The sequence below is a fragment of the Ceratina calcarata genome, unplaced genomic scaffold, assembly GCF_001652005.2.
Source record: "Ceratina calcarata isolate Rehan_Ccalc_2016 unplaced genomic scaffold, ASM165200v1 scaffold291.2, whole genome shotgun sequence".
NCBI lineage: Eukaryota > Metazoa > Arthropoda > Insecta > Hymenoptera > Apidae > Ceratina > Ceratina calcarata.
In genome coordinates, this window is record NW_017151492.1 from 944,314 (window position 1) to 968,690 (window position 24,377).

The following is a 24,377-nucleotide window of genomic DNA, read 5'->3' on the forward strand; positions in this document are numbered from 1 at the left end:
ACCTACTTTCTGCTCGCGCTATCTGAAGTCCCCTTTTACACACGAGTCATCGCACATATGTACAAGCTGAGCTACGTCCCACGTTCGTGACACGGTGCTAGAATTAATTCCGGTTCTGTTTGAAATTCCTCGTATTCTCTCTACTCTGGTTTTATCGTCGACTTTATCGTTAACAGCAGCTTAATTCCGTCATGGTTTGAAATTGCATCAGTCGATTTCTCTCTTTGTCTCTCCCTCATCCTGTTCTTTTAGATTTAATATAAAACCGACATTCGTTTTAATAGAAAATCGTATTCATCGTAAAAAGTTAATGCACACTGGTGCGCGATAGATGGAAACTTTCATATTGCGAATTCTATCAGGTCCTCGTGAAATAATTATGAACGACCCTGCACGAAAAACCGCAATCGAAAGTTCATCAACGACACAGCGGAAGCGACACAGGTTTCATGATTGATGAGCGATTCGCCAACAACGATCGTTCGTTTTCGAGTGGTTCGCTCGTCCGCGTTTAAACAAAGAATTGGAGAACACGTCGCGTCCGACGCTTTGAATTCCCGGGGGCGGAAAGAGCGCGGCGGCGGCGGCGGCGGTGTCTCGACGTTGATAAATTCCAAACAGCGATGCATTTTGTACGGACGCGACACGACGCGGCATCTCCTCTTCATATTTGATGCGTCAAAGCGAGCGACGAGGACACGGGTGAATGAGTCGCGAGTCAGGACAAATACGATCGCGGCGTGGCGTGGCATGGGTTCGATATAGGCCACTCGGGTGTCGTGTATCACCGGGAAAAGAGGGTTTCGCGAGAGCCGAGCGGGGGAGGAACGAAAACCTGGGGAAAGGGGAAATAGAGGAAATGAGAAAATAAAGGGGAACGGCGACGCGCAAAGAGGTGCCGGAATGAGAGGAGCACTGAAGAGAATGATAGCTGTTATTGGTGCGTGTGCAATTGGCATTACGTACGGTAGAAGAGTTCGATGAAATTAGAGGCGCTTTTGCTAATGCGCTAAAGGCTGTTTTAATGCATACGCGGGACGGTTCCGATACCGGGTCCGCATTGGTAGTTTTTCGCAGCAACGCAGCGATCAATCGTTATACATAAATCGAGCCGATTGGATTAGCCGCGCTCTGTCGAATGAATGCTTCCTAATGGATCATGTGCACGGGAATAATCAACGGAACCTGCGCTACCCAAACTGGCCGACGCGAACTAATCGCGAGGAAGGTCGGTGATATTGTTGCGGATAAATTACTGCACCCTCCATCGACGGGTCTTGGTAACGATCCATATTTCGTCGAAATGAATCAGTGAAACGAATCAGCGTCAGTCGAGACTTTCACTGAAACGCTGTTCTTTATTTAAACCGAAACGGCACATCGAGGAATTTCTGTTGCAGTCATTATGTAACGAATTCTGATAATGGTATTTCAGATTGATTCTGTTAGGAATAGATGAAGAGGAACAGAGAATTAAATTCCCTCTGTTCCAATTCGTCGCGTATTTCGATAGAATTCCACCATAATTCTATGAATTATTGATGTTAATTGTTCGAACTCTCCATTCCCGCAATTTCAATCGGAAATTGTTAGACAATACACGGAATGCATCCGTCGAATGAGGGTGTAATAATTTCGACGATCAGTGATTAAATGTTACGCCCGTGCGGGGCAATCACTGATTTTGTTGCCGAAAAGTTTTGCCGGCAAGTTGCGGGTCCTTGCGGCACGTTCTTTCACGGCGAAGTCGAACTTTAATTTGATTCTTCGAGATTGACGCGAGGTCGACGCCGGGGAAGCGCGGGGGTGGGTGAGGCCAAAGGGCGAGTGATCGATGGGAAAGGTGACGAGTTCATTTTGGAAATAAGGAAAGTTTCGGATCTTTGCTCACCGATGACATTACTTTCCGAACATTGTCAGATGGCGGATTTCATTACCTCGAAATTCTGATATCCTTTTGTACCCCCCCGGTCTATATAAATATATAACGTATTAAAATCTTCTTGGCGATTACCATTTTATTGGATAGCACCGACGTCACGGTATCGATATACCCGCGGACGTATCGTACGCTCCGTTGTTTCCCTAGCGTTTACGATAATGCGATAATACGATCATCGTGAAATGTTTGTTGTAGGTTGCTCTTGCGTCGTCTACAGCAGCTCGGACAGACCTCAAGGTGGCACGTTCACATCCCCTTATTACCCGAAGCGATATCCGACGAATATCGATTGCCTGCTTTACACGTTCATCGGTCAACCCGACGAAATTGTCAAGCTGACGTTTCATCACTTCAATATCCGTCGCGGCCGATCCGAGTAAGTACCCTCTTATAAAGTTTATACAGCTAGAAATTTACGATCTCTGCCTTGGCAAAATTCTTCTCGTCACGATGCGATTGCAATACGTGTCCCGTTAAACGCGAATCAGGCGAGTAGTATGCAATTTGAATTTGCAAATTTGATCTTTTATTACACCGTTCGATCGACACTGACGCAATGAATATAAATTTATGAATAACGTCGTTCATATTTTCTATAACTTCTGTCTAAAGATAATGTCAAAATTTATATCGCATATTCAGTTAACTTAATTAACTTTTAAAATAGTCAGCGATTCTCTTTGAGCGTAACATGAATTATGTTGAATTTCTACTACCTACGGTTCAGTTTCCTAAAAGGAGACCCCTCGCAGGACAATCGATCCACATATATGTATGTACGTTTCGTGCAGATGAAAGTTACACGAGATGGAGGCAGGAAATTTTGAATAAATCATTGGGGTAAAAAAGAATAGACGATTCTGTTACGAACAAGACGTAACAGCGATTCGTATGCTAAGCTATGCCGGCTGTGATAATGCGTCGCACGTGACGAGTTCTTATCTCTGGAGACAAGGGACAATTCGCGAGTTAAACTCCTTTTAATTATGTATAGTGGCTTCGAAATATTCGTGACTCATATTTTCGTGCTTGAGATTGGATTGTTCGCAATTAAACTCCCCTGCGTCGTAGCAATTTAATTAAATTTCGAGAACCCATAAACTGTGAAACGTATTTTTTGTTCATCTCGGTAGCCGTTTTTGTAGCTTTGAGGGTTCATAGATGCCTGACGGATTGCAGTTATATAAAATTAGATCATATCGTTCTGGGAACGCATAAAATTGTCCTGATTCATAATTTAACCTGACGTATAATAATCGTGGTTACTGTCACAAAGAGAAGTACTAGTAATTAAGTAGTACGTATTTGAATATCAAATGGTAAAATTTCTCGCGTGTAGACAACATTCTATTGTTAGTCGAAGATTTATGACACCGCACGGCTAGAAAGTTCACAATGTCCTCTCCCTGCTGCGTATCATAAATCTGGCTGGCTGTTCGAGGTTCTAACAAATATTCTTGAGGGAGGCATTTGTTCGATTTTCGTTTCTCACCGCGAACGTCGCATCAAGGTTTCACGAAATCCACGCCCTCGCGCACCAGTCGTTTCAATTAGAAATTAGGGAGCATAACATTTGTAACGAGAATTGCCGGAGCGAAGGCAGCAGGCGATTACGCGGGCTCTCTATTAAAGGGGTATTAGCATCGTGGCGCAACGTCTTCGTCAGACTTTACAGGGGAAGTTTTACTTATTAAAATGGATACAAGATTCATTTGGAGATAGGCGAAATCCGCTTTGCCCGATGAGTTATGTCTCGCAGTTTATCGAGCATCGTGCTCGAGAGGAGCTTAAAACCTGAATAGAAAGGGAAAATTGGAACGAGCCGATTCTTCTATTTTCAAACGGAGTTGAAAAACCGATGCTCCTCCACGTACGTTCGATCTCGATATTGAACATTTAATACTTTCTCCCATGCCTCGTCGTTCCCGAATAGAAATCCGACGTGCTTCATTCAAGTTACGAATCATTCACGGGGAAAAAAACATGATGGAGATGTGACTACGTAATCGCGAAGTCGTCGGCTTCGTAGTCTTCACAGAACGAAAGTTTCCCCGTCGCCTAGTCTACACGCTTTTATTTATTCAAAAAGTGAGCCGGAACTTCGATGAACCAGAATGTAAATTCTAATTTCGCGAACGACCTCTCCTCTTCTTGTGTCTCCACAATGGGGAAACTTGGCACGAAATTCTGATGAAAAGAGTACGGGGGAAAAATGGACCGATTTATGCCGTTCGACGCGTAGCACTTCAAAATGACATTCCCGCATCCCGTCTCGATTCCCGTTCGACAAATCGCGCGAACAATTCTCAGCTCCGCGAGTATTATTTCAACAACTTGAAATTCCGAATACTCGTTTCGCTCGACAAGTACCTTCGAGCAAGTCTATTTTGTCGCTCGATTGAAGTTTCAGTGCGATCGTGCAGTTTCTGCGGAAGTGGAACATTTGTAACTGTAGAGCCGAAAGTAATTAAAGGACCCCCTCTAGTCGGAGCCGCTTCGAATGCTCGTTGTCGATAATTAATGTTCAACGTTTTCAGAATAATTGCTGATGTACGAGATACGCGTACATTCGATTTAATTCCATCAAACATGTCCTTTCTAAACACAAAATACATCTCCACTTATTTCGATAGTTTGTACAGTAACATTAACACAAGTGTAAAGTAGCTCAGTTTCAGTTTCCCATAGGGAGACAAAGTTCAAAACCAGTAATAAGTCTACGTCTTGTTTTTTAATGCTCGATCTGGCATTAATATTGTTGGATTTTAACATAATTTTGACGCGTCAAAATCCAACAGTATCGATACCAGATCCACCATTGAAAAAACAAGATATTGACTTACTACTCGTTTTGAATTTTGTTCCCTTAGGGGAAACTAACACAACCCCGAGTTAGTTCAGTTTCACTATTACTAACTGTACGTCATAAATAGATTTCGCTCAGCTCGCAGTTTATTTATATAAACGGTGAAATCGATTTTTTTCTTAAGAAATTGTTGTTAACCAATTTTATAGTATTGTTTCGAAGCGTAAAAGCCAAAGTGCATTTCGGATAATGCGTGCTTGAAGTACGATGGAAAAATAAAATAGAACCTACGCCAACGAACGTCTCTGTTATTTATAGGAATATCTCTCCGAGCCGAGATAGAGCCGCGTAAGTATCTGCTCAGAAACTTTCGTTCGACGTCGTCTCGAAACTAGCTGCAACTTATGTACACATTGAAGATTAAATAATATCTGCTTAAAATTTCTTCAATCGATCAGTCAAACGTTGAACAAGTTTGCGTAAGCAATTATCGTTTGCTTTCGATAGATGCGCAAAATAGTTTCGTTCCCATTAGTTTTTGCACGACTCAAGAGGAAATGCGATTTACGTGCCAGCTTCTCTAATTCCGCAACAGCTGGCTTTTGTTTTCACGGGTATCTCGAGTACGCACGCATTTTTGTATAAAAGCGGTTAAAAATTTGCCGGTTAAAAAGCATTTCGTGGAATTGAATTTCAGACGCGATCCGTCCCCTGACAACCGTGGAACGCGTCGCGAAACGAGAGTGCGGTGACTTATGGCCATGGCAGTTTTGCCGGCTCGCGAGAGAAAGGGGGAGCCTAGCCAATTTGTACCTGCAGGCGCACACATGTAAATCCGAGCCAACAAAATGTTCCTTCGACCCCCCGGTAATAAGGATCCCCCGCTGACAAGCTTTAAAGAGGATTTCTGCCTCGGGATAAACTCGGCCCCGTATTATTCCAGATATCTTGCATTCGTTCCACAAATACGTAACTCGCAGTCTTGAGTGATCGCGTATTTCAAAGATATCAACTTTCCATTTTTTCATTGAAATTATCACTACAAGACACAAGAAGGGATCTGTTCGTTTATAATATGATAAGATACAAAATGAGAGTTTGATAAACAAACTGTATTTGATATTCTTTATCTTTTTTCCCACACGAACAGGTGGTAAATTCACGGTTTCTTATCCTCCGTGCAGAATATATCTCTACGATATTCGAAGTTTTTCAGAGTTTCAATGAAAGTAGACAGTTGCCAAACAACGTGGTCTTTTTGTTTGATTTAAACGTGGTCGGATCCATGAAAGAGCTAGTTTACGAAACCGTGTTTGCTTAAGAGTTCTGTCCCGGTTTTCCAAAATAATATCTGGCCGGGGAAGTTTAACTTTCCCGTCCTTCAATCGAGCTTTATATTATCCGCGTGCTACCGCAGCTATAAAAGCCTGAATATGGAAGCCTCCAGCTAGCTATTTTCGTTTACTCGTTACCGTTTATCCGTTTCGTTTCAACGGGAGAAGCCTGTTTATTTTAAAATACCCCATTTTATTCCTATTCCGTTATTCCATCATTTCAAATCGACGAATGCTATATTTCGTTTACAATCATTTAAATTTTATTAAAACCAGCTCCATTGAAATTCAACGGTTAGTTGATTGAAGCGTAAACGAGTTTGGTTCTCAGACAAATGTACTCGTTTCCCTGTTCAGTTAGCCGGAGCACGTTTCTAAAATATGACCGGTTGCGCTCAATTTGTATAGATCCGAAACTTAGACTGCTGCAATGTGTTCAAGCCTCGTGTGTATACTCCTGCGGCGATCGTGTTTCAAACGCAAGCTTGGCTTCAGTCAGCCCCGATGAAAATTAGTTCGCAAATTGCATTACAGTTGATCCTTTCTTCTTTAACATTTATTTCACGATTTATCAACAGATATTTTTTTTATAGAGATGTTTAAAATAGAACGCGATTATGAATTATTGTATTATTCGATTTTAACGGAAGTACACGTTAATGAGTTAATGAGCTCATTAATTATGTTACGCGTTACCTGTATTGCGCTATAAATGATTTCTTTAAATTGCGACAATATTTGTACTGTTCAGTTCTCGTTATCTATTTTAAAGGAATTAAAAGGAATTGAAGGAAAACGAAAGAGAAGATAGGGTGGCCTTACAAAAGGGAGATTCATACTCTGGCAGGGTAGCGACGTTCCGGATAGAAAATAAAATCTGTGGAGGCCGAGCTCACCTCGTCCCATCTACGGAACCGGAACCTTCCCCCGTTTTCGTCTCATAACTTCCTCCTTTCTGAACTCCTAACCGACTCCTTCCACTGGTCGTGTCACATCTCTGACCCTTCCTGCACTTAAACGTTCTAAACCAAGCGGCAAACTTCGTGATATGCATTCAAATTGCTCCCGCGTTCACTCGATCACGTACTTCAACGTTAATCATGCTTTGTTACTTGACTTTGTTCAATGTTAATTTTTATTCATCAATTTTTTGTATCAATAGAATTTCGAGCTATTTTATTTTCAATTTATTTATTCAGTTTTCTCTGGTATAAAATGATAGAAATATAAATTTTATAGTACGTGTTTGAACGGCAGGAAGGAGCAGGTAACCCAAGCTTCCACGTGCAGTCGGATTTCCTTATCAAAATAATGTCTACCTTAAATCCTGCTCCCGTTCTCTCAAACGCGAGTCGAGGAAACAAGGTTCGACGAGAACAGGAAGAGGGTCGGGTGCGCTCGGAGTTGGTCGTAGTTGCGGCAATATAGGAATACCTATGCAGTTGTCTTTCGTTGCATCGAATGTATGCGTTCACGATCGAGCTGGCAACGTGACTCGAAAGCCGGTTATCAGGGGAACACGCTGCGCAACTATCGGCTAATCAGCCGCTGCGAGTCGTTCGATGCATGTAAGGCGGGGTACGTCTCTTATCTGACGATCCGTCTTCCCTCGAGACGTAACAACAGCCAAATACGCTCGATCAAGCTTCCGCTGCGGTATCGCCTCGCGCCGAGTCAGCTAATAAATTTCGTGTCTAGATGCGTGCACTGTTCTCTCATCCCGTTGTATACATTTAAATTTCGTCTTGATGATCCAAAGTCGTAAAGCCTTCGAGCTTGAAACAATTAAAATTATTATCCTTTACTATTAAATTTGGGTAATTGAAGCTCGTTCAAAGGTCTACTTTACGTCGCAACCATTCCCGTTGCCATTCTACTCGCACATCGTGTTCTGTGAACTATTGCATCCTCTCTTTCTTAGTGCAATTACGCAGTTTCGATCGATCGATCCGAGGAGAGTCGACTCCAGGATGACCTACGCGATACGGGGCCGCGATTACGTATGCAAATATGCGGCGGAATTTCTGCTGACGGGCATTATGCGTCGAAGTACGACGGGGCCACGGTGGAACTTCCGACACGGCGAGACAGACTGTCGGAAACATGGGCAAACAATTGGGTAATACGCGTCGCTTGCGCGCGGAGAACGCGGCGAGAATTTCGGTCGCGCGGAAATTTCTGCGGTCTCGGCAAGTTCACGCGCGCACAGGAATCGTTCCTTCTCATCCTCGAGAATCAGGAACGATCCCGAGCCACCGTGCCGTTGGTGGTCCGCGGTTAACGAATTTCTAGGTATCAGGGACTTATTTATCACGGTGGATCGCAGTGCGAGCCAAGCGTCAATATTGGTATTGCCCGAGGGATTCGTATTCCTCGCAATCCGGCGTCCGAATCTACGCAAAAATAATTGAAACCAATGGGATGAAACACGTTTTAAAAAACAACGCGTGAAAACCAATCTCGCAATTGCTTGATCTTCTCGAATTATTGAAACCTGGGTATTGTGGACTTTTTCGAGATTCATCTCGAGCGAACGTACCTCCTTTTCAATAAACCCACTGGCACCGGACGTGCTATTAGTTTTGGTATCATTTCGGGGATCGTGACGACTCCTAAAACGTCCGTACTCGCACTCTTCAGTGGACAGTGGACTTATGCAGAGCACGTGCTTGTCCTCGGGCCACTCTTCCTAGGCAGGGATTCTATTTACAAATCCTCCAGTGGTGGTAGCCATAAATCATTTCTGCTTCTAAGGACCGACCGTCCGGGCGTCCCGTATCCAATATTAAGCTGCCCATGAAGATGGCCCTATTAATATGGTGTGCGGAGGCCCGGGCGATCGTTTACACAGCGCTCTGTGCTATATATTCTAAAGCTGAGAAAATCCCTCTGAGAAGAGAGGAAACTTCGCCCTTAGATCCGTCCCGCGTCAATATTAAGCTGCCCTAGCTTCGGGAGTTGGTGTGCACAGGCCTCGGTGTCCCTCCAAGTTTCACGGGGCCGAGCTTAAAGACCCACTCCGATTCTAATTATCGGTTAGCTCTACGACGATACTTACTGTCGTCGATCGATCCATATCCAAATCCATTTGTAATTAGCAGATTCTCCGTCAGATTATCAACGTGTATATCTATTGACAAATCAGTCAAAAAGAAATATTCCAATACTTAACAAACTTTGCATGAGATAAAAAATAAATTGACGTTTAACGATGTAAATGCTATTGACGCCGGACAGCGAGCGATTGGCTCGAAATCTCCGTCGTGTAATGGAACGATAGAAAAGAGTATTTGTTATCGATGTTCTTCGGTCTTCGTTGACTAAGACGAATCGTCGATGGCTAACATGATACGCTGCTACGAAATTTGGCCGATGCCGCGTGTAAGTACGTGTGGAACGCAGGTTTCAGTCAAATGCGTTTTCTGATCGCTCGGAAAGCGAAGTCGACGCGCCGTCGTCGCTAACGTAATCGATCACGCATCGCGCAGCGTGCACGTGCAATCGCTCTTGCGTTTCGGCGCTCCTTCGACATAATCGTCCCTTAAAACACAATGTTATCATCGCGCGGTGAATTACGATGAGTGAATAATGGCTTTAATGAAGCCGTCCGTCCCGATAAGCGAATCGATCGCGCGTACCGTTCGCTCGTTACACGCCAACGTCCACTTTCTGATGACACGTGACGTGCCCCGGACGTGCATCGATACGTATTGGTTTTGCCTTTATTCGCCAGATATTGCCACGTTCGCTGTATTTCAAACTTACTGGGCAATATTCAACGCTGCCGAGCTTTTGTTGATTATGCTCGAGATGATCGATAATGGTAATTAATTTCCGCGAGACCGTCGTAAATGGAACTGAAAATGGAAAAATGGGAAATTAATGTTCAATTAGAACTTCATCGTTTATTCATACGAAACTGCCGTCATTATCAATCTTTCGCTTCTTTACATATATTGGCTATAATGACCAATTAAGCCAATTATAATCTCGTATAGATTTTTCATTGAATATTATATCTAATTGTCCCACTAGAACGCGAACTGATATTAATTATTTAAATGACTTGATTGTATTTTAATTCTATTATTGCTTAACGTGTATAATGTATTCTCATTGGTCGATTGTTGTAGCATTCAGCTGCATGCTGATTGAATTTGTTATAATCAAGTTCTCCTTAATTGGATTTACATTATGCAAAATTGTCTTTCTTTCACGAGAGATAATTTGGACATTCGAGTTGAATTATGAAATACTTGGCATCAGTTTTAGATAAATATTTCATTCTCCTCTTAAACATTATAATAAACGAGCACAGTTATTTTTGTTTAGTATATAAATTTCTTAATAAGTGCATAAAATCTGCAGTGTAATTATGAATTATGCCAGGAACACTATTTGTATATAATGGGAGGAAATTAGCGTTAGGACTGGGTAAGAAGCAGAGTCGGTTGTCGCGACGATTTCACGGAACTCGGTCGACGCGTGTTAGTCTATCTCTGCGTGGTATGCGGTAATTTGGACGCGACGCGTTGCGTCTCGGCGACGACACCCGAGAGCGTTGGTAGCCGGTTGCATGTAGTACGCGTTTCGGCTGTACGTACGGTAAACAGGAACAGGCAGGGTAGAAGGATTTGAAACCTCGAGTTTGCGGCATGGACGGTAGTGCGGAACGCTGTAGCATCGGCTTTCATCGTGGCCCGGCCCGGATGCCACCGCTGCCATGGAATTATACTTGTCCGCCGCGTAATTGCCGAGATTAATTATGTGCGAGATGAAATTCCTGGCCGGCAGAGTGTGACAATCCACGACGCGGTCCCTCGTTCGCCGACTTTTCGGGAGCGTGGCCACGCGGAAACGAGTCGAAAAAAAGAAAACGAGAAAGAAAAAAATAAGTTTGGAAAAGAAAATGCAAATTTTTGTTTGTTCTTCTTAACGACTTTCATCCATGTGACAGCGAGATGGTCGAAGGCAATGAGGAAAGTAGGGAGTCGTCGAACGGTCAGTCAGTAGTCTGGTTTGCATAGGGAACACTCGTTTTATACGACTCCTTAATTGACATGAATATTTAAACGGATGAAAGTGGTCCGTGAAAAGGGTTTCCGAGTGGAAAGTTTGTTTTTTGTTCCGGTCCCGACCAACGGGGGTTCGAGCAGATCTCGCAATTGTCTGGTAAATTGCTGATGCTCGATGTTTACGAGCGAACAATTTGCTGGCGAGCAAAACGTGGGCGTTATTAGCCTTTTCGGGATCGCGGGTCCTCGTCGTAAAGTATTTCGCTCTTAAGTGCGACTCGAATTATCCCAATCTCGTCGCGAACTCCGCGGGGACGTACTTGCGTAAAATCGGAGAGTGAACGTATCGTCTTGGATGTTTTTTCCGGTGAAATGACGAAGAAGCAGTAGCGATCGCGTGGGTAGGGGACCGGAAGTCGATTCCCAGCCGATCCGTATCTTCGATTTAACATAAATACAACAACGTTAACTTCATGAAATATTCAATGCGCCCCTCGCGGCACGTCGCCGTCGTCGCGCCGCGTCGGGACGTACTTTCGTTCGGCGAATAAATGGCGCTACTAATGTCGGAAAAAGAGGCGGCACCGACGGCTCGTTCATTGATTTTGCAACGATGGTGTGCACGCCATTAATGGTAATGGGAGCAGGGAAATGGATATAAGGTCTTGGCGGTGTTCGAAGAAACGGCCGCGGTGCGCACCAGGAATATTCGATAATTCGAAAAATGCTGTTACCTCGGCCTCGTTACGAAGAATCCGGAGTACCGCAACGTCGCGATTCTCTTCGATAAATCCGTTCGATCGTAAAGTGATTTTCGTTCTAATGATCGCGTCAAACGGTACCCTGAATCCACTAATCTAAACGGAATCAGTTTTCGGCATGACTCAAAAATATATTGAAAACTCTTAAGGATGTATAGGCTATAAATAGCTACCTGCAAAATTTTAAATCAATTCGTGAGTTTTTTGAAAAATTATAGTGACTTAAATTTGCATGTATTCTTATGATAATCACTTTTCCCGTAGGTAATAGAAGCCTCTACAACTTCCATTTGAAGTACTTTTCGATATTTTGAGAAAAAAAAAATTTTCGATTTTTCCGAGATTTTTCCTCTTTTTCATATGTATATCTGATATGTAGTATAGTATCAGACTTGGCTATGCCCATACGACGCATACTTTAGCACGAACCACCCACATTTATGAATTTGTATGATTTTTCACAATAACTCTGACTTCCGGTCTACATTTCCTGATGATTTACGTCAGTTTTGCGTCTGGCCTTTGATACAAATTAGGGATCCCAACGAAACAGATTATAAATCAAAATTTTTGTCGAAATAGACACAGCGAGTGTTGATACTCTACTACTCATGTGTCACCTACATTCTTTTACAAGTCACTGCCATTTTTTTCACAAGTTAATAGAGGAAAGAGACAGAGTTCTGGGTTATATATGGTGGTCGCAAAGAGAACAAGATTTATGAGTTTACCGCGGAAGCTTTCTTCGAGTTTATGACAATCAGCCAGTGACGAGGAATGAATTATGATACTTGAAAACCTAAAGTCATGTATCATCCGAGCGTCCGCGCACCTCAAGCACGTCTTGCAAGGAAACCAACTTTATTTTCTTTATAGCCGTTACCCATAGAAGTTCTATAAATTATATTTCACATCTATAATTCTGTTTCATACACTTTTTGTCAGTATCATTCTTCAAACATTCCTGCGAACATCCTGTGTAAAGAGTTATGTTTCTGAACACATTATTCTCGGGCATCCAGAATACTTAAGCCACTATTTACTTAACGAAAGAACCAACAATAAGAGCTCTCTCTCTCTTTCTTTCTCTCTCTCCCTCTCTTCTCTCTTGCTTCGTGGAAACGAAACGCACTGTGGTGCACGACAGTTGTCGGAAGCACGCTGAAACTCTGGTTAACTGCTGCAGAACCTCTGCGCGGAAGCACGGCCGGAAGCCGGGAGAAAAATGAAACGAGCGAATATAAAGCACGACTCCTGTGACGGTGCCTCTCAGCGGCGGCCACTTTATGAAGTCTGTCACTTTGTTAGCAATTTTTTCTCGTCACAAGGTGACGCGCCCTTTCCACTTTACGACCTGTCGACTCCCGATAGCGGCTGAATTAATAGCGAAAAAATCAACCGATGTCTGAGCTAGAAAATCGGCCCCTGGCTCGCCTCGTGGCTTATCGTTTACCTTCGAAGGGACTTCCACGTTGCGCCGGAAGTAACCGTTTCATGACGCGGTTAACGTCGAACGACCACAGCGATGCACGTCCCGATAACGTTTTACGCTGAGCGTGAGGAGAAAGCTCGCGTTCTATGAAATCGTAAAGGCGATCGTATGGGTCTTCAGGAGATGTTCCTGTGGTGTATCTTGAAATTCAGAAACATGGACGAACTAACAAATTGATATTTTATTTTTTACATGTGCCATAACGACTCTTCGACAGTTACATCGTTCAAAATACAGATATCAGTGTTAGTTCTTGTTCATTCGTATGCTGCAATTTATATTCAGTTCCACATCTAATGTAATTTACTCTCAAAATTATGGAAACCGTATATTACCATATACGTACTCGTACACCCCCGGCTAATTAAAACCACGCGCATAAATTTTCTTCAGCAGCTAATGCGACTGTTTGAATTACGAACAAGCTTACAGAAATACCAAACGATCCATTCAGCCTTTGAGAACTTCATTTTAGTCGCGGACAAAACCCAAGCGACGACGTACGTAAGCGTGACGTTGCAATCGTTGTTTACTATCCCTGGGACAAAAGACAGATTTTCGTTATTCCGTTCACGCGGCGGTTCTAATTTCCGAAAGCGAAGTCATATCCACTTGTTCCCTCTGATTCTCGTCCGGGCGAGTCCGACGTCGTCGTCTACGTCGACGCCTCGTCGTGTCCCAATGATTAACCGTTCCCGGCGTTTCGTCCCGCGGAAAAAGGGAGCCACGAAACGCGAATTAACCGACCGTTACAGCCTCTGATTGCGCCGCTTTTTCACAGCCCCTGATTTTTTCTTCCGATTTACGGATGAATAATTCAAAGGGTTTGACAATAGTCTTCTCTGATTCCATGCCGGTCTTCTTTGATCTAGCAAAGCATTGTTCTCCAACGTGTACACTAGATTCAATTTCCTATTGTATTTGATGCATTCGAGAAAATCAATTTTTCTCTGCTCGTTCGAATGGTTCATCTTTTACTACAGTGAATAAGTGTTACTGTTTTTAAAACTAATCCAGAATTTATTATTATTCGTGGGAGAATTTAGTGAACGTTTTAAATACGCGTTCTCCTTCGAGAGGTCTTGCATCTTTAACTGAATATCGACATGTTCCACGAACGGAATACGCTTTCAACCTACGTATATGTCGGTTGAACGTGTAATAAAATGTTGTATGCTATAATTCTCGCCTCTGTTTTAGAGAGGAAAATAGAAATTCACAAGAATTTAATGCAGTGAAATATTTTTTTCGTCGAATTTCTCTGTGTGTTTTTAAATTCTCAAATTAATGCGTTGCGTGGTTAAAAAAAAAAATAAATACATCGTTAGTTTGCGAATGCAAACGTTAGTGCAACAAGAGCGTAACGCGAACGAGTACTGGTTTCCGTGTTTGTAACATGAAAACTACACCGTTGCTGATTTATTCCAGGTACGCGTGTGCACATATGCTTGTTTGCATAAACACTGTAATGTATGAAGTGGAACGCTTAAACGGTAACATTAAACGTTCTCATTGTTTATAAATGCATGAGAACACTCGCCAGAAGTAATGCACACTATTTTCTACATTAACAAACAATAAAAATATCGCTTTGTAAATGTAATTTATACTGTAAGTTTCATCCGTATCTAATTTCACGTTAAATTCTGCTTTTTGGATAATTATAGCTGGAATTTAATTAATTTCGTGCGCAAATTTATGAAGTAAATATTAGTGGCTGGTGGATATTAGTTCACTTAATAGATTCTTCGATCGCGCTTTAAGTTATGAGCGAAAGGAATGCTCGTCGGTTTTCCGATTTGATTATAAATTTCCTAGGAAAATAGTTTTATAATTTACGAATATAAACGCAATAACAGTGTTTAATTTACATTTTAATTTGATAAAGGATAAACAGGAGTTTATAAAAAATTGTAGAAATAAATAGAAAGTACGTGTGCGAAATGTAAATAGGTCGGTTTATCTTGAGGAAGAATGGCGATGCGAGTACCTAATGTACATTTTTGTACTAACCAAGAGAGGCCATCCCGTGGAACTGCCGAGAGGCGCGTGTAATACACAATTTTCGCGACGGAACGCTCACGTACGACTTATTTGGAGAACAAATTGAAGAGAAAAGAATTTAAGTATTCTACTTACAATTAGTGTTTTATTATGCACAGTTCATTATATATTCCTTAACGAGTGGACTTAGAAGGAAATTGCATAGGATCTTTCTTGAATCTGGCAACTGTTTAGCACCGACGAATGTTTTCCTTTCTATTTGTTATTTCGGTTGCAATATATTCTAGAGGGCATAAAAAATTGACGACTTTTACGTGCGACAGAAACTCCCATAAGGCTGCCACTCTTTAGTAATCTCCCCTCGGTGGTATAAGTATTAACTCGTCAAAACTCGCAGCCACCGTGTCAAGGAATACCATTAGACGAAGTTTCACAGAAACACGTGCTGTTCGTTTTCGAATTTTGTTTCATTCCTTGCTGATCGTCACCCAATCTCTTCCTGACGTTTTCCGCCTTCCGATAGATGGGCGCGAGATTTCAATTTGTTGCTGTACACAATCTCCTGTTCTGTCCATAGAAATATGTCTGTAATTCCATTTTGATTGCAAGTCACAGGGGAGAAAAAGTTGCACGTAAAAATATTTCTCTTATCCTACCGCGAGTGATGTTCCGCTGTTATTTCCCCAGGCATTCGAGTTCTCAATTGCCGTGAAATAATTCTAATTTTTTCTATCAATATAAATTGCCGGCCATCATTTTTCTCTTCTACGAGCAATGAAAAATCTGGTTTTAAAAGAGCAAAATAGTTATGTTTCTTCCTGGTCGGACTATTAATCTCCGTTTTTGCCCGGAAACAAATTAATTGCCGGCGTGTTACAGTTCTATTTTTTTTTTTTTTTTTTACACCTTTTGTCTTCATCAAGCGTTATGCTCGATCATTATAAACGTGCACCGTTTTAGAAATTCTTCATTTAAAACGTGGCCAATCGTGATTACTTACAATTAGGGAACAAATAGCTGAATCGCGTGACTCGTTTTTAGCAGATGTCAGAGGAACATGATGAACTCGTAAACTAACAGAGTCACATATTTTACCTACGTCTACAATCTTTCTATCTCACGAACGATAAAAACTTATTTACTCGAATACATAAATCTTATAAAAATGCGTCGGAACCGACTTTAATTGCTTAAACTATATATATGCTCACTTTCATTTACCTTAACCAAATAGGAGAGTTACACAGGTAATTTAGACGTAATCCGTTTGGAAGCTGTGCATGTGTGCTATCCAATTTAAGCGGTACGGACGCTTTGCGCGTTGCATTATATTTCCAAATATTGAGACTGTCCGATGGCCCACTGGAATCATCGCTTGATTTATACTAGCTGGTGCACGATGCGAGTAAACTGTATGATCTGAGTGCACTGCTCTCGTCTCTTAACGTGTACATTCCGGACTACGTGCGCGTATTTCTAACTATGAATTGTGATTTTCTTTAAAAAATATCGTACATTGTTTCGAGTGTGAAAAGTGAGAACAGTGAATTTAAATTAAGTAACTCCTTAAATTAAGAAAAGGTAAGATTTCGGACGACGCAGAGGGGAAGGTATCCTGTGAGAAAGAAGCTTTCTCTCTATGACAAAGAAGAAATAGGTTTTTCACGGCCAGAGACGGTAAATCTCAACGACTGGGGCCAAAAGGACCGCGGGATCTGAAACAGAAAGTTAATTAAATAATGAAATCTGTGCCGGAAGTGGCGGAACCGAGTGAAAATATAAAAGGGAGGAAACGCGCAACGAGAACAAAAGATGAAGGAGTCGGCTAAGGAAAATATGCTGGTAAAGGGCAATGGAGGTAAGGAAGATTGAATACAACAGACGAAAAAAGGAGAGGAAGACTGAAAAGAAAATACTGAGAGGCAATTCAATATATGCTTCTACAAGGAAGCGTACATAAATGCATGTATACGTGCAGAGCTTTGCGCAAGTTGAGCGTAAAATGATTTACACGAGCTATAAATAGAGCTCCAATGATTTTATTATTATTATTATTCAAATATTCTGAATGTTCAAATATAGAGAAAAATCTACTGACTTCAGAAATAAATCGAAGGAGATTTTAAACAAAGATTCATTAAGATTTATTTTAAATCATTTTTAGTATGCGTCATGGAAAAATTGATCGGTTTCTATAACGAGTAAGACACAGACAAAGACAATATTCTCAACAGACATCAGCCTGAATGATTAAAAGAATAACTCTAAAGCTACGGAACACTGCACTTCTGATCTTTTTTAACTCCTTAAAAGGTCTCTAAGCCAACATCTTTGAAATTTCCATCTGATTTATTCTCCGAGATAACTTTATACTCGTGGGATAAAATGGTTATCTCGTATCTGAAAGAAAGATCTGCCAAAGAGGAGGAGATTCTATATCCACCGAACGATTTTGGAGCGTGTGCTAAACCAAAAAGCATTCTCGTTTCTGTCTAACCTGATCTTTCCGGAATAATGTACCCAATTCTGACGTAATGCAAGATCGGGTTTCTTACCTTTTCCTATAATTGCTACTTCGTAATCAATTCGCCGACAGTCGATAGTCACGTGACTCCCGTGTCCTTAATCGTCCGATTTCTACTTAAAGGTTTCATCGTTTAACTTGTATGAGTTCTTTATAAAGAGTCGCTTTATCAAATTATAATCAGTATATCATTTATATCTGTAGACGTTAGTATAAATGACGAGAATATTACTGACTGTGGACCTCTTGAACTGATTGTGAATCGTATCTCAAACGAATCACGCGAAACGGCTGCAAAGCTTGCCAATAGTTTGATAACCAGCCGTCCGACGAAAGTTTCTTCCTAATTAATTTTTAAATGAAAGTGATTCGGTAGCGAGCGCGAGGGAGAAGTACGAGATCGGGGGACGGGGCGGTCGGAGTAAAAGAGACAGTAACGTAGAATGCAGGAACGAATAAGGGGATAAAAGAGAAGATCCTTCGCTCTCAGAAACTTTCTGCAGCTGGCAGTGCCAAGATATTATTCAACCGGTGGAGACCTTTATTAACTTCCAAATTAACCGTTGTATCGAGAATTATTCTCAGAGGAAAATGACGGAGCTTCTTCCACTAGTGATGTATTGTACGTTTGGCGAATCGGTCTGAATGGTTTCATTCATATTCTCAGCGATTTTAACACAACTTCGAAAAGAATTATTTTGATTTTCAACATAAAAACGTCCCGAACTATCCTAGGTTTTAGAAAATAAATTATATCGCAGGAAAATTACATCTGTGCACGACGAAATCAAAGGTTTATCATGAAGACAAAGGGAAAAATTTCCATCATGCGAAATATCCATTAAACATCCAAAATCCATTAGCATCCGAGAGAATAATTTTTTTCTGAATTCGAATTTTGAACGAGGGAAAATAACCAAACGAATCCAATTACGCGGGAACGAGTGATGAGTAACAAAAGTCATGCACGACGGGTGAAAGGTCGGGTCGGGAGCGTCGGGGGTGTAAGTGGAACGATTTGCTCGGAACTTAAACTTCTTGTCGTTCTATGAAACAGAAGTCTCTAATTATCACGAGGTAGGAGTTTCGCAACTCGTCTCGGTTCTTATGAGAAACGCACGAGTTCACGGTAATCCAAAAGTTCCGCGAGACTCGCCGCGCGCTTCCTTTCAGCGATTCAGTTAAACAGCACGCACTCGAGCTATTGATTTACTAAAACAGTTTTATTATCTCCTTCGTGTTACTCTAGTAGCTGGTACACATTTTATTTCGCGTAAAAGCCACGCGACAGAACAGTTTGAAATGCGATTTAAAAATGAAATGCTCCTGCGTGATAAAAATATGTGACTTGGCGCAAGAGGTGTGAATATCATATTTTTACAAAATTGATTTAAAATCCGATATGGAATTTATAAACACGTGTGTATAATATAAAAAGGGACAGTCTCAAATTGTATGTAGAAATAACTTCAATGACAATGTAAAAACGTTTTGTAAAATGAACTGATCAAGCTAATTGCTCAATCAGATCATTTATCAGAAACACAAATAACGTAAGCTTGAATTTTCATGAATATCGATGTTCATATTGTGTCAAGCCAGAGATATGAACTTCGAAAAAATATTTTTACATTTCCGCTATATTTGTAGCTCAGATTTACATTACTACACTTTATAAAACTATAATCCTTAAACGTATTCGAAATACTTAGAGCTCTTCGATGTTCATAGAAACTTCCACTGTTATCCGGAGTTTGCTGAGACAACACACGTAAGCTTTTCCCCAAACAATCGATTCCTCGCTGATAAAGTGAACGTCGTAAGTTCATTTTAATTTCAATCCAAGGTAAACAATCAATTTCATCTAAGAACTATCCATTATACTGATCCGCGCGATGATCAAGCTGCCGAGAAAAGAATTCAAGAATGTATTCACAATATGAATTGAAAACGCAATATCTTAAATAAATATCGAAATATCGATATCACGAAAGTATCAGTTTCGGTTCTAAGTTGGTGCAAGGAGTTGCTAAGATAAATGGCAGTAGTAAGAGTCAAGGATTGAAGCTACTTTTCATCGTACGGCTTCATCGAAGTTTCGTTCGTCACCGTTTCGGTGATCGTACTTGTTACCGAGTAAAGAATGGGTCACTTGTTTCTTTCCCATGAGGTAGTTTCGACCCGAAAAAGGAACGGCAGGAAATAACACGAGTGAGCAGTAGTGGGTGGAGGTAGACAGTCGGAGCAAAGGAAGCGAGTAGAGAAGAGGAGAAAGAAGGGACGAAGTAACGGAACACTGGTACGAACAAAATCCTAACGCTTTGCCGGTAAATTAAAGAGAACAGAAACCCTTTCTCGTTTGACCCAAGAAGACATCAAAGCTGAAATAGTTCACCCTGTCTCTGAAAAACGACGGAAATAGGTTCTTTCACGCTGTGCTCGACCGTTCCTCCTTGATCAATTTCCTTCTTTTTTTCGTTTTAATCTCCGCAATTTCGTTCGGTCTCGCACGATTTCGTCCGGTAACTCAATCACACGGTAAACAACATTTTTATGTGAGATAATTCGGTTTAACTGGGATCGGACGAGGAGGAAGGGAACGGAGCCAGACGCGGACGGTAGCCGGTTGCGAATTTAAATTAGACGAAGCGGAAGGGGCTCCGGATCTAAAGTTGCTGGCCGGACGATAAATAAAAGGGCGCGCTGAAGATTTTGTAGTCGGCCGAATATTCGATTCGGTCGTCGGGAAAATAAAGGAGAAACGGGAACAGGCGAAATTACCATCGTGGAATCGCTAATGAATTTTTCTTTTATTTCTACGCTGCTCACGGCCGGTTACGAACATCCCGTAAAGCGCGGCTTAAAATAATGTCGTCGTTAAAACTGACAATCGATTTCTTTCGTTCTTTTCAATCGCGGCGGCCGGGAAACGCGAAAACAAAAGAGTACGAGGATCGAATCGTTCGCCGACGGTGGATAGAGCCGAAGCGAATTGGAGAAAGAGTTATTGCGTGGACAGCGATGGGAGTTCATACCAGCGCCGGCTAATTAGTTCTGAAACAAATTTCGTGCGAATTAAAATATTCAATTAATTTCACGCCACGTGACGGAGAATCGGATTAACGCAACGGCCAAATGATATTTTCTACGAACTTTTCCCGATAGATCAATTTACATCCCTATCTCTTATTCCTCAATCTGTCTCCTTCGTCTCGTATAGCGTGAGACGGAGATTTAAAAAAAGTCACCGGCGAAGCAAGATTCGTAGAAGGACGGAAGTTGAGAAGTTTCTTTCAATTTCATCGGAACTCGTCGCCGATCGAACTGCGTTTCTACGGATCTTGAACAAACGACAATTTTCTAAGGATAGTGGTGTAGGAATGACGGAATATCTGTTTTCTTATACACTTTCGGAATAAGCGTACATGCTGCACCGTTCAAGATAAGATTCAATGAAGGCTCGAAGATTTACGATTACGTTATGACTCACGTCAATATTCGCGTGAAGGTTGTCACTGGTAACGATATTTCGTGACGACGACGACGATGGAACGTTGACCGGGAAGAAGTAGAAGGACGAAGGTAGGATCGATGAGAAGTCGCAAGCACAATAGTCAAGAAACAAGCAGAGCGAGTACGTTAGATTGTGCAGCGGTATTACGGAGCCACCATTAGGCCCGTCGTAGGAACACTCCGTCTGCCGGATAAGAGGAAAATCGGTACCCGGCGCGGGTGTGAAAGCTGAACCGGAACGGAACGAAAGAAAGAGCGAGAGGAAGAGAGAGTGGGAGTTTCGAACAGATTGAACTAAGCTGGCAGCCGGTTAAGGCTATGGAAATTCTTAGCAGGTAGAAAGGAATAATTGTCCTGTAATTATAGCAGCGACTCTCATCGCGTCTCTAACGCCGAGACGCCTTTCAATTCTGGCTCGCGTTCATACGAGGGGAAGGTGGCGAATAAATGGAACAATAGCTTGGCTCGTTTTGACTAAGGGAACTCTCGTTTCCTGTTAATTCCGTCTAACTGCCGGTCTCGATACTGCGACCACGTATTATGTAAATGATAGTCGGATCCTTTCTTTTTTCCGCATTGTTAAATCGTTGCTTTCTTTCCGGTCTACCATTACCGTTGAATCACCATTAGTAGTGATACCGTCTTCTTCCTTACCCCAAAATAGACTATCAGTAGGCGTCTTGTTGCATCGCGAATGAGTATACTGAAGAACCTCTTAAGAACGAATTTGCCCTATCGAGGATAGTTAATGTAATTTTTCTTATCAGACTTTGCAACAATCTTTTTATTTTCGTATTATAGTGTTTCGTCTTTATCACAGACGAGATATACGATTACACTCTTCACCTTATGTAGTCTCATCTCATACGTTTCACTGCCAGATCGGTGCAACGTTAACATCTCTCTAAAAATCACTTTTAACGACGAATCCTTGAATAAAAGATATTTATCTCTGAATCGTTTGAACGTGAGTAACGTGAGAATAGATGGTAGAAGAAGAATCGAAACGCTTTAAGTACTAACCATCTGCATCTGTCATCTGTTCGACGACAGTAGTGCATTTAAAGCACTTTGCGCATCGATGCAAGCGCGAAACGACGTTAAAAGCTCTCTTCCTTTGCGCGCATCGAAGCGCGCTCGAGCGTCGAAGAGAGAATTTTCATCGGAGTCAAAATTCGTGCTCCTTGACGCGCTTTACCTACTGGCCTTTGAAATAATATGACATGCATCAGTGATTTTCGATGTAATATCGATCGATTTATACGAAAAGTAAATAGAAGCTTTTTTAAATATATTTTTAACGTCTTATTATTAGCATGTTAAATAGTTTTCGGAGCGCTAACAGTTGTTGGAAAGAAGTTATTTCTAAGGAAGGTGGAATTTAATCAAAAACTTGAAAGGGTGATGTGGTACATTTTTAAGCACGCAATCACATTGAGTTGAAGTGGAACGTGGACGGATTATTCATTCATAGCGAAGTATGATTCATTCATCTTGCCCTGGGAACGAGTTAATTCGAAAGGTGTTAACCATTTATTTACTTTCGCAAGATTTTATCTTGCTATCAGAGATGGTCACACGATAACAAGATGGGGATAAATCTGTGTGCACAGTTCTCTTTCGTATATTTATTCGTTCTAATTAAATAGGTGTAACAACGTTACTACGTTTGGCAAGCAATGAGATCCTTGTACTGCGTGTGCTTCAACGTTAATATTATTATCTAGCGTGCAAAGTGTACGCTCGGAATTTCGTAATTGATTCGCTGTTTGATCTTTACAAATAACGCTATTCATCTATCCGAGCCAGCACAAGCATTAATAGTTCCTGATAATTATGATCGCGACAAAGTTTGGGAATTCCCTTTGAACTTCGCCAATCCACGTTACTTACGCTTTGAGCGTGATCATTCATGCGAGAATTATGCAATTCCTTTTGATTCCATTCTGTGCGAACGGCTAATAAAATATCGATCTGAAATTGCAACCATGTTAACGAGAATTTAATTAGAATATTTATCATGAAATTTTTTTATTCGATATCCCAGTTTTAAGTGTAATCGACGTAAGGATGTGATAGTTTCCGTTGGAAACGAATTAATAGGAAGCGAGTTTCATGACCGGGAAGAGTAAAATGTCTATGGTTCTTGAGAGAATGCCAAGCTCCGGGCAAATATTAGTTCGAGCACGGAAAAGGCCTCGGAGGTCGTTGCTACTAAAACATTTTATTCCGCTTATATCTAGGCGTTCCTGATATTCCGACCGACGCGTAATTTCATTATACAAACGGAAACTGACATAGAGGCGATACTTTTCGTCGCTGCCCTGCGACCTCGGTTATTGACCCTCGATGATGTATATGCGATTCATTGAATATTCATTGCGGCGTTAATGATAAAAGTCTCATTCGTCGGAATATGAAACTTTTTGTCCGACGGATTTAAATCCCACTGTTTAATTCATAATGCGACGTTACCTGAATATTTGAAAAACGTATCGCTCGTGATTCTTATGCAAATTACGTTTGACAAAATAATCTTGAATAGTTTTTACATTTAATTTCAAATGTCAAATAATTGCAAGGAGATAGAATTCGTATCAATTAACACAGGTCTCGTCCTCTGTCACGATGCGCAGCGTTATAAATTTTGATTTTCATATGTGTCTCGTTGTTAGGTCCTCTATTGAAACAACCAAACGTGAGTACAAAAGGGCGCTGCGGCGGCGAAGAGTAATTGTCAGTGGGCGTCACAAAACCGCGTAGCGGGAAGTGACAAGTGTAATAGCGGCGATAGAACTTAGGCGAACAAGAGGGAGATAGAATGGCACGCGCCCTAGTAATCGCTCAACAGTAAGCGTTGAATTCCTCCTCCTCTTTCGTCTGCCGTCGCCCGACGCCGTTCAAGTCGCCTTATTCTGAATTCCGCGTCCTTGAAAAGCTCCTCGTTATATATTCTTCGAATCGTACTCAGTCATTTTCTGCACGG

The 24,377-nt window shown here is 41.6% G+C and overlaps 1 protein-coding gene across 3 annotated transcripts in view; it reads left to right on the forward strand.

The window, feature by feature from the left end:
• Positions 1-24,377, forward strand: part of Sol1 (CUB domain-containing protein Sol1) — a 326,068-nt gene that overhangs the window by 71,675 nt on the left and 230,016 nt on the right. For all 3 annotated transcript variants that reach the window (XM_026812599.1, XM_018022676.2, XM_026812600.1), the window contains one exon: positions 2,138-2,318. In XM_026812599.1, coding sequence (XP_026668400.1) covers positions 2,138-2,318 — 181 coding nt within the window. The remainder of the gene's footprint in view (positions 1-2,137; positions 2,319-24,377) is intronic.